The 10,941-nt window shown below is 47.9% G+C and overlaps 1 protein-coding gene and 2 non-coding genes across 3 annotated transcripts; all 3 read right to left on the bottom strand.

Moving 5' to 3' along the window:
* Positions 1–878: 878 nt before the first annotated feature.
* Positions 879–1,014, bottom strand: LOC122178439. Its single transcript, XR_006178331.1, has one exon. It is a non-coding gene; the product is annotated as a small nucleolar RNA SNORA31 (small nucleolar RNA).
* Positions 1,015–1,482: 468 nt separating this feature from the next.
* Positions 1,483–5,425, bottom strand: TPT1 (tumor protein, translationally-controlled 1). The gene is made up of 6 exons (XM_042868512.1): positions 5,315–5,425; positions 4,991–5,064; positions 4,586–4,776; positions 3,692–3,797; positions 3,134–3,250; positions 1,483–1,711 (listed from the first exon to the last, which is right to left on the bottom strand). The coding sequence occupies exons 1-6, from the start codon at positions 5,340–5,342 to the stop codon at positions 1,709–1,711; spliced, it is 519 nt and encodes a 172-aa protein (XP_042724446.1). The 5' UTR covers positions 5,343–5,425; the 3' UTR covers positions 1,483–1,708.
* On the bottom strand, positions 1,767–1,897 carry LOC122178438. Its single transcript, XR_006178330.1, has one exon. It is a non-coding gene; the product is annotated as a small nucleolar RNA SNORA31 (small nucleolar RNA).
* Positions 5,426–10,941: the final 5,516 nt, after the last annotated feature.

The following is a 10,941-nucleotide window of genomic DNA, read 5'->3' as shown; positions in this document are numbered from 1 at the left end:
TGCCAGCTCTCTTCTCTGAACCCAAAAGCAGCGCAACCAACACAAAACTACTTCTCCAGCCTGCTGGAAAGAGCAACATCCAGCACCCCAACAGCCTCCCAACTGATGCTTTCTACAGCAAGCCCTAACCAAGACATGATATTGCAGCAGAAGGGAGACTTCTGATAGAAGCTCTGCCATACAGAAGAGCATCTGGGTTGATGAAGCTTGCAGCCAGATCAGGAGTGAGCACTGCTATGCCTGAACTCACTGTGCTGAGGAGTTTGTCTCTCAAGTGCCTTCTCATCTCAGCCTTTAAGGAACGTAGCATTTACCAAAATACTATGGGGATGTGATCTTACCTTTCCCATCTGGCCTGGTCAAAGAAATCCCCTGGAAAAATGACAAAGCTCACAATTGTTTTCCTCAGATTTTGGTTATTCCTGTCCCCATGTCAGCCCCTTGAAGTGAAAGCAGAAGAGCATTAGTTTACATTGCTCTGCTTGCACTGACATTTTAACTAGAAAAAAAACAGTTGGCCTGAGACCCTGCCTTGGAAAAACATATGTAAGTTAAGCTCCCACAGAACTGAAACAGGGTGTGCTGAAAACAGGCACCTTTGAGATAACAGTTCAGAGCACACAATGCTCCCACCTCCACAGACACTGTTTATCTCACCCCTCCTACCTGCTGACCCTTCTATCTGACTCCTGCAGCAACCTGGTACAAGGCAGCCAAGGTGCCAAAAACTCCTGAAAATGAGGTTTGGTAGCAGTAGCTCCACATAGCTTGTGTCCTCCCTTCCAGGCACCCTCACTTCCTATCTGCTACTACCCACAGTCCGAGGCAACAGCCCTGGGCAGGAACAATCTTACTGTATTACAGACCTCTTCCTAGCTGTTTGTATTCCTTTATTCAATCCAGACTGCCACGAGGACAGGCAGGTGGAAAGCGCAAGGAATCTGTTTCTGTTGCATCTCAACAAGAACCAGAAAAGCAATGGTTTTTTGCTCCAGGTCTGTCAAACAGATGCTGTTCCTGCTAAGGCAGACACTGGATTACCCATCAGTGTTACCCTCTTCCCACTGCACAAGCACTACCTGTGCTCAGTGCTGGCACTCCTGTGCCACCTATCCTTCTCATGGAGTCATACTACAGCTGAGGACAAACACCCTTCTCTGAAAAAGCAGCTCAGCCAGCACTCAGCTTGAGTAGCATATATTCCATTCTGCTTTTTATTAATCTTGGTGTCTCTTCCAGAGATAGGAGTCTCTGTACAATCATGAAAGAGAGAAGAAAGTCCAGTTCACAGTGACAGTATTTCTTGGGCTTTGCCTCATTCACCTCAGCCTGCTCTTCAACAGGGAGAAGCTGCATGAAGTCTGTCACATGCCAGGACCAGGTTACACTACAGACAGAACCAAGTCCTTGGACAATGATCTTGCTGCAACCTCTTCTGCAAGCAACCCTAAGAAACACTAGACCAAGAGGCACCACCTAGGATGGATTTCAATGAGTTTTTATTTTAGACAACCTACATGACAGATGGTTTTTTTCCTTTTTTAAAACAATGCCTCCACTCCAAATCAGGGTCAAAATAAAGTGAATAAAGCTCAAGATGATATCAGTCCAGTTGTTAGACATTGCCGATTCCTGGTGTTGTACTGATGAAGAAGAAACAGCAGCCAGCTATGAAGACAGGTGATCCAAAACCATTCTGTTTGATTTGTTACTGTAACAAGAGTAGCAAGGGTTAGTCCAAGGTCAGCATAGGTTTCTGTAACATATTTTGTATTCCCTAATTCAATCTGAACTGCCACAAGCAGGCAGGCAGAAAGCGCAAGGAAGTTATTTTTGCATCTCAGTGCAAACCAGAGAGCAACAGGAAAGTTTGCTCATGGTCTATCAGAGGATGCTGAGCATTTTTATACAGAGCAACTGGCATCAGCTGTTGATCAAGTCAGACTGAATGCTCACTTGCATCCTTTGTGCTTGACACACCGAGTTTCAGATTTCCTCTCAAGTGCACGACCTAAACAAACACTCAAGTTTATGATGCATGTTGTAGGTCTCTTACAAGAGCTGTACCAAGAAACATTTTCCCCACCGCTTTCAGAATGCCCTGCTACTGTTCTTCTACCTCATCTTCCCTGTTCATTGCAGGGCAGCTGGACTAGATAGCCCTCAGAGGTCCCTTCCAACTCTAAGGATTCTATGATCTTCAAGCAGACGGGTTATCTGGACTGTATTTCCTAGAGGTCTGCCCACATAGAGAAGCACAGGCTTCTGCCCACAGGTTCTTTCGGCTTACTCCAGCTCCAGGCTGAAGGACAGACATCAGTGAATTTTCACCAGCTGGAGTATTGTGCTGTGCTGGAAGTTGGCACATTTTTACATGACCTGAATACCAGAAAGCCTGCAAGAGGCTTTACTGATACATTCAGCTGGCTATAAACAGGCTCTTAAAGTCCAGAATGGCAGAGGAAAGCAACTGGTGATTCCACACTGCTGGTCCCCAATGAATCATATGGGTCCCAGAATAAACCAAAATATGCAAGCGTTGGGATCTAAGTATAGTCTCATCACTATCACATTCAAACTCAGAATAATTAAAGCAGATCATAGGAACTGCTTGGGCTCAGACAGCTGGAACTTCCAGACAAAACAAAGGTTAAGTACTGAAGCAAGGTGTTGCCGTGTTCCCATATTTAGGGCAGTATTTAAATAGTTCTTGTGTAAATAAAGAAGGGCAGATTAAGTGAAAGAGTGAAATACAGTAAAGTACAGCACTCCAGAGTTAGCCCACACCAGTTGGATCTAAACTAGATATATTCCACGTCAGAGGACACTGCCTTTCATAGTCTAAACCATTACCATCTACACACACCCCTCACTGAAGCAATTCTTCCTACATTTCTTACCCATTACGTCACTATGAATCACTGCAGTGAAGCCACGTCCCCCTTCCAGCATGACTCAATAGCACGACGGAAGTCTCAGCCACTTTACATAACACAAAGCAACAATCACACTGCACTTGTGCAAACCCAGTTTTTAAACTGGCAGTCACCATTCAACTTTTAACAGAGATTAACACAAGGAAAGAGCTGCTGATGTTTTTCATTACACTCACCCCACTCAGGTTGGTACTTACACATTTCTCAATCTCTAAGCCATCCTTAAAGAAAATCATATAAGGGGTCACACCATCCTCACGGAAATCCAGGAGAGCCACCATACCATCTGGATTCATGTTCTCTCCTACAAAGAACTTCAGAGAAATGCGTTACTGAGACATTCAGTGAGCTACTACCAGCAAGCAGCATGTATTATACAAGAAATCTGCAACACCTCCAAGTTGAACGTCATCCTCACCAGCTGCAGGAATTTTGCTTTCTGCAAGTTGTACATAACACTACCACACTACTGTGAATAGCAAACAGCAGGGGCCAAAACAATTCACCTTTAACATCTGTAACTCCAGCTCCTTTTAGCTACAGCTGCAGCTATCACAGCACCTCCTGCTGCAATGAGCTCCCTGAACACCTTGAAGCCTTTCATGTATTTCTTCTCTCTACCAAGGCCCCTAATATCCACAGGGAAGGTCCCAGTCAGATGTCTTTACAATGGGAGTTCTCTAAACTCAACAAGTTGGCTCAGCAGAAACAATCTCAGCTTGTATTACTGAAACAACACTATAATCACAACTAACCTGGTAGTTTTTGAAGTTGGCAAGGATGTGTTTGATTTGTTCTGCAGCCCCTGTCATAAAAGGCTTTACTCTCTCCGGCTTGTGTTCCTCAAGTCTGGCTTTGATTCTGGAAAGAAAGTAAAAGCAAGTTTTGAGAACGTGTTCTACTCTACACGCTGTGCAGCAGCATCATAGTAGAAAGCTACCAGCAGCCACAGTTGGATCATATTGTGTTTCCCATTCCCCACCCCTCCACAGATGCTCGTGAATTAACAGAATGATGCCTGCCACTCAATTCCATTTTACTTCTAGGTTTGCACTAGACAAAAATTAGCAAGCCATTCCCAGAGCAACAAGAGCACCATCCATCAATATCACAAGAACCACTTTCACCTTCAGCACTAACCCACTTTGAGCAAAGGAATCCATCCCTTGGAAGCAAACAGCTCCATTTCACACAGCATCAGACATTTGGGCAGTCAGGTTCAGGATGCTTTCCTTTACCACCTCCCCTCTCACACAAACGTTTGGAGGAGTCAAAAAAACAAACAAACAAAAAAAAAAACAGCAAGGCTGCAAACAGCCTCCAAAGCACACAATCTGGTCTCAGAATCATAGAACACATTGGGTCAGAAGGGACCACAAAGCCCATCCAGTTCCAAACTCAGCTGTGGGCAGGGCTGCCAACCAGCAGATCAGGCCACCTAGGGCCCCGTCCAACCTGACCTTGAGCACCTCAGCCAAGATAAGCATAGATATCCCAGTACCAATGCTTTAAAGCTCCAGTTCTGCCAAGGATTCAGACATCACTGAATTTCACAGCCAGTTTGGCACCTCCATCAGAGCCGGCACCCACCAGGAATAAAGGCTAATATCCTCAGGCCCCATATATGGGAGCGGCCCACCAGTACTTACGCTTTCATGTAGTCCTTGATGTACTTCTTGTACGACTCTTTTGTGAAGCTGGTTTCCTGAAGGTGGTGGTTTATCACTATATCCACACCGGTTATCACCGTGGCTTCTGTCCCCTCTCCCTCAGGACCTTCAGCAGAGGCATTGCCACCAATTAGAGAGTCATCAATTTGACCCTCTGTCCTGGTGACCATCTAGATTTAGAGACATCAAAAAACTTCAAGGCTCTGCCAACACCTGCGTTCCGCTGCTCTTACACACCTACGTACGACCTGTCGGCAGGGCACGACCTCAGAGCCACGCTCCCCACACACGGCTCTCCCCGCGCCCCTCTCCCCGCCCTCTCCCCGCTCCCTCCTCCCGGTCCCGCCGCGTCCCCGAGCCTCGGGCCGGCCGGCTCTCACTCACCTTCCCCTCCACTTCCAGGCACAGACCGTTCGCCACCTCGCGGATCTTGTAGATGTCCGAGAACATCTCGTCCTCTGCGGGGACACGCACACACAGGCGCCCAACGCCTCGTCAGCCACCGCCATGCCGTGCCCGGCCCCCCCACAGCTCCGCCGCATTCCCTTCCCCCCCACTCCCATCCCCCCTCCCGCAGCAGCGGCGGCGCACATGCGCAGCACCGCTGGGCTCCGCGCCCGGCCCAGGCCTCAACCCTCCGCCTGCCCCCTCCCGCTCATAGCGCCCCCTCTGCTCCCCCCACCCCCCGCGCCCCGCCGCCACTCTTACGGCTGATGCAGTCCCGGTAGATGATCATGGCGGCGGCGGTGGCGCGGGGTGGCGGGAGCGACGGCGCGGCTCTCTGCGCAGCAACCCGAGAGCGGGCGGGAGCGAGGCGGAAAAGGCCGAGTCAGCGCCGGGCGGAGCTCATATAGCGGGCGGGCCCCGCGCGTCACCGCGCGCGCCTGCGCCTTCCTTCCATTCCTCCGCCTCTCCTCTCTTCGCAGCGCCCCCGCGCGGCCGTTGGTAGGGAAAGTCCTGAGCACCTCAGCGCGCCGCACCGCTCAGCTGCGGGGTACGAGAGACACAGATCCGAGCCCGGCAGCGCGGGCTGAGAGGGAAGGCAGGAGGACGTTAAGGATAGCAGCGCCCTTGGCCTCTTTTCACCCAGCTCTTACAAGTCCTATTCTGCATCAGCTTCCCTCGCCCAAAGTAAATGCAGATCTTCCTTGAACCCTGGCTCTGAGGTGACATTGACAAAATTCCTCCGAAGGACGCTGTGAGACCTGCAGTGCGTGGTGCTGCTAGCGATCCCAGGCTCGGCAGAGCTAGCAGGGCACAGGATGCAGATCCCTATCGCTCACCCCCCTCAGCGAGTAAATTGCTCATTGCCTTCTTTCTGTGTGTCACTACCTCATGCAAAAGCCACATGTGCAAACAAAGCAAAACAGTGAGCGAATCCATTGCTTCCCATTGCCAAGTAGATCATAGAATCGTATCATAGAACCACAGAATGGCCTGGGCTGAAAAGGAGCATGATGATCATCTGGTTTCAACCCCCTGCTATGTGCAGGGTCACCAACCAGCAGACCAGGCTGCCCAGAGCCACATCCAGCCTGGCCTTGAATGCCTCCAGGGATGGGGCATCCACAGCCTCCTTGGGCAACCTGTTCCAGTGCATCACCACCCTCTGAGTGAAAAACTTCCCCCTAAAATCTCACCTGAATCTCCCCTGTCTCAATTTGAAACCGTTCCCCCTTGTCCTATCCCAATCTATCCTCGTAAACAGCCGTTGCCCTCCTGATCATGTGCTCCTTTCAAATATTGGAAGGCCACAATGAGGTCTGATGTTCAGCCATGTCCAGGCAAGCAGCGCTCATCACGTGTAACAGCTTCTTGGGAAGACAAACACCGTCATTCTGAACATCCTCCCCCTCCTTCCTCCTCCTTTTTCCCGGCTTTAATTTCTGAGCATCACACTGCCTGGTATGGGAAACCCCTTTTGCCCAGCAGTCCTGGTTCTGTCCCCCCTCAGCTCCTCACGCACCCCCAGGCTCTCGCTGGCAGGGCAGTGTGAGAAGCTGTAATGTTCCTGACTCTGTGTAAGCAGTAACTAAAACATCTCTGTGTTTTCGCTGCTGTTTTGATCACAAACCTGAAATACAGCATCTCATGAGCCTTTGTGAAGAGAATTAACCCCTCCCAGCCAAATCCATGATAGCTTTGCAAGAAACACACAGGTACTGGCACTAATTTCCTATGCTGTGATTTCCTGTGATTTGCCTGTGATAAACAGATCATGATGTATAAACAGATCTTTTGTGATGAAAACAGATTAGAAAATACATTACAATTCTGCTTTTCAGAAACCAGCATTGCTAGAAGACAACTTTGGTGTTCCTCACCTGTTTTTTTCTTCAGGCAGCTTTTGTACTGAGCCAGGCTTCATATATTCCAGAACAGTTAGTTCAAATGTGGTCCCTCTGCAGCACGGGCTTTGTAGTGCTGTCTGGCATCTAAAATGACGTGGCAGATTTTCTTCAGAGTGCACCTCATCTTTGGAGACATCTAAATCCCATGGGCTGACAAAGCCCTACGCTTTCATAGGTAAACTTTTGAGGATTTTCTAGGTAGGTGTGTACAGAATTGCACAAGAAAGCCTCTTTCATGGAAGACATCTAGCTAGTTATAAACTACTGCAGTGCTACTCACTTCCATCACGCATTAGCATCTGGATTTGACTGTACTCAACTATTTAATTGTGTCTTGAATTAAACTGTTATCAGCTGATACTTCACTATTCTAAGTTAAACAATATGTTTTCAGCCCACCATGACGACTTGCGTTGAACTGTATGGAGGAAAATGGAGGTCTTGCCTACAGTTAAGTGACCTGCAAGGTACAGTCTGTGGGAATAGAAGGGGCATGAAGCTGGAGGAAGGGAGGTGAAACTGGACTGGGGAGTAGGGACAGAAGCAATGTGTTCTATCCTTTAGGGAGGCTGTGAAAATCAGAGAGTAGTGACAGTATTTTACATCATGCACTGTATGCATGGTAAAGGCTCTAAAAATGTCTCTCCTGGTAGGGTGAAAAACTGAAAGACTGAAGATTAACCAGCACAAGACAAGCCGGGCACTTATCATGCCTGTGTCTGTAGGGTTTGCACCAGCCTCAATAGGGTGTTCTTGGTTCCACAGACCCCCATGTCAGCCCCAGAGGCGTCACCTCTTACCCCAGTGAGGCCATAGCAGGGTCAAAAGCCTATTCACCTGTGGCATCCAATGCAGCCATTCGGCTTACCTGGAGCCCTGCCAGTGGGGATGTATGAGGGGCTCATGCTGCCCTGCACTGCGATTAGTGCTTTTTCAGTAGAAAGAGGACTGGAACTGCCAAAACAGAAATTTAAAGCAAGGGAGCTGAACAAAGTTGTAGCCACATCTTAGCCTTACCAACCTTATAAGCATCCATTTGGCTGAAACTGTTGTATAAGGGCCTGATTCTGTTCTTGTCTTGGTGCTTGGATGATGTTGGCACGCTGGACAAAGGGCCTGAATAGTAAGTGTTGGCCAGAGATCCAATGAGCAGACAGGCAAGTTTACAAAACGCAAATCTATTGAGGGCTTTTCAACGTGAAGATGCACCATCAGGTTCAGACAGGCTGTGTGCCCCACACTGCTAGGTGCTGTAAAGATGTACTGGGGGAAGTGCTGCATGCATGACACCAGCCCTGGCTATCAGTTCTTCTTCCACAGCTGACAAATGCCAGAGGACACTGAGCAGATGCTGCTTTAGAGGGATCTTGATATGCCTCCGTATAGCTACTCTGATGTTATGTTCCTGAGTGCAGAGCAGAAATGCTCAGACTGCAGACACAGGACAGAGAATTGGGCAGCAGTTCTGTGGGACAGAGCTGGGGACAGGTGAATCCTAAGCCGAAGAAGCAGAATCATTCATCTTACCTGTTTAAAGAGCAGCCAAAACCATGCTGGAATGCTTGAGTGGTGATGTTATCTGTTCAGTGCTGCTCATACCTCTCTGGAGTACTGACTCCAGCTTTGGTAATGCACTTTAAAAAAAGGCGTGGACTAGTTGGCAAGAGTTCCAAAGAGCAGGGGAATGATGAGAGGTCTGAAAAGCACAGCCTCCAGGTTGTTATTTTGTTCCACTTAAAAAAGAAGATGTTAGTACAGCTGTCAGTGTCTTTAAGAGAAGAGCAGTCGATCATAGAATCACAGAATGACCTGGGTTGAAAAGGACCACAGTGCTCATCTAATTCCAACCCCCTGCTATGTGCAGGGTCACCAACCAGCAGACCAGGCTGCCCAGAGCCACATCCAGCCTGGCCTTGAATGCCTCCAGGAATGGGGCATCCACAGCCTCCTTGGGCAACCTGTTCCAGTGCATCACCACCCTCTGGCTAGGAGAATAGGTGATGGTTTATTTTCATGCAAGGCCATTTTGAAACAGGTATTGGAAACAGTTCCCAGTCCTGACAATAGAGAAGCAAGGAGCAGATTCTCTATGTGATTCTCTACCCTTGCAGGCTTTTGAGAATACGGTAGAAGCCTGCTCAGGTGAGAGCAGAAAGCACATTAGATCCATCATCAATGACAGATAACACCTGATCCTGCCCTGCAACGGAGAGACAGACTGCATCCTTCCCAGCTTTGTTCTGCATGGCCCAGCCATTCTTAGATAAATGGTGTGCTGTCATTTATACCTGCTCATAGTGGTTACACAACTGGGATACAAATAACACCCTCATATTCCTATTTAGAATGGACAAGAGGGCTTGGAAAAGGGACACTGCCAGAGAGGAGCGCGCTCGTTGTCCTGCATGGAAATCATGTGCGGAGATTGGGAAGCATTTAGCTGCTGTAGTGCCCAAAGCTTTAATCCTGGTACGATTCTGTACTTCAGTCCTATTTAAATACGCTGTCTGTACAGTCTTTTGGCTCAGATTAGAGCTGTGTGGCAGGTAGGGCTCCTTCCACACCAAATTGAAGAGGGGAGGAGTGGTTTACCTTGTGCTTGCATGCAGCAAGCAAAATCTCTTTGGTTGCTCTTAGAGCAAAGCAGTGGAGTTACAAATTCATCCACAAAACCAGAATCAGTGCATGCCTGGCTGGTTCAATTGCATGAGAAAAAAAATGAGAGTGTGATTAATCCTATTTAAGCTCACAGCTCCATCTTACACACCTTAGCTTTTCTTCCTGCACCCCAGGTCATGACTTCCACCTTTTTGTCTAAGGCCAAATACCTTTCTCCCCAAAGACATCGAGCTGAACTGTGTCCTTGATTGGTGAGCCCCGTTGGGAAGACTCAAACAGACTGCCCGCACGTAAGACCTCCTATTTCTTCAGCTCCTTCAGCGATATACGGAAAAATCCCACTAGATGGCGGGGCAGGAGCTGGTGGATGGCAGGCAGGCAGGCAGGCAGGCAGGCAGCACTCCTCGCACTGATAGGAGGCCACAGTGGCATCATTTCTGAATTACCTGGAATGCCTCAGGACCTGTGTAAGAAAAATTTGATCTTGGGTCTGTAACTGATACAGCCTGTCTGAGCTCCTGGCCTGATGGATGCTGCACACAAATAGCATTCACTCCAGATAACCAGCATCCCCATGGGATGAGCTTCAGTCTACTAAGTTGTTATCCATCAGAGGGGCTAATTCTATCCTGTTAAATCCTTCAGTAGTGATTTAATGAAATCAAATCAAATCATATCAAAGCATCATAGAATAGCTTGGTTTGGAAGGGACCTCGAAGATCATCTAGTTCCAACCCCCCTGCAAAGGGCAGGATTGCCAACCACTAAGTCAGGCACTGAATCAGATCCATCCAACCCAGCTTTGAACACCTCCTTTGAAGTTTGGAATTATTACATTATTTTACTTCGTTGTTGCATGCTTTTCAGTCCGTTGCGATGAGATGTGAGCTCTAGGAGGATTTGTCAATTGAAAAACAATTGTCAGAGCACACAACTTGTTAAGGTGTTATTCCTGAAACTCTGGCACTGAATTTGCTATCAGGTAATAAACGAGGAACACCCTCAGCTAGGCTGATAAAGGAAACCTTGCTGCAGGTGCTTCGGGTGAGTGACAGGAATAAAGATGTCATTATAAGCAAGAGGTTAGATCAAATTTTTGGTCTCCCAGTTGTGCAAAGTATCACTTTAAGATACTGTAGAGGAAAGCAAGCAAGAGAACTAAAAGACTGCATTTTGGAATGCAGTTTCTGAAGCAGAAATCCAGTATTTAAAATGCTTGTCAGCTGCAAAAAGAAAGCTGCTATTCTTTTCCATGCCAGATCCCAAGACAGGTTTGTTTTTTATAATTTCATGATAAGGATTTTGTGTCTTCTTTATTCCCCTCTTCTGTGAAAATCAAAGAGCTCTGAATGACAAAGGATACGT

Source organism: Lagopus leucura, unplaced genomic scaffold (genome assembly GCF_019238085.1).
Source record: "Lagopus leucura isolate 7727_CA_CO unplaced genomic scaffold, USGS_WTPT01 Super-Scaffold_100001, whole genome shotgun sequence".
In the NCBI taxonomy this organism is placed as follows: domain Eukaryota; kingdom Metazoa; phylum Chordata; class Aves; order Galliformes; family Phasianidae; genus Lagopus; species Lagopus leucura.
Note: the sequence above shows the minus strand (reverse complement) of the source record. Positions and strands in the feature narration are given on the sequence as shown.

Coding starts and splice junctions, on each gene's coding strand:
- TPT1 (XM_042868512.1), bottom strand. CDS start 5,342: ATGATCATCTACCGGGACTGCATCAGCC. Junction 5,065..5,314: donor CTACCGGGACTGCATCAGCC/GTAAGAGTGGCG, acceptor GTGTCCCCGCAG/AGGACGAGATGTTCTCGGAC. Junction 4,777..4,990: donor GCCTGGAAGTGGAGGGGAAG/GTGAGTGAGAGC, acceptor CTCTAAATCTAG/ATGGTCACCAGGACAGAGGG.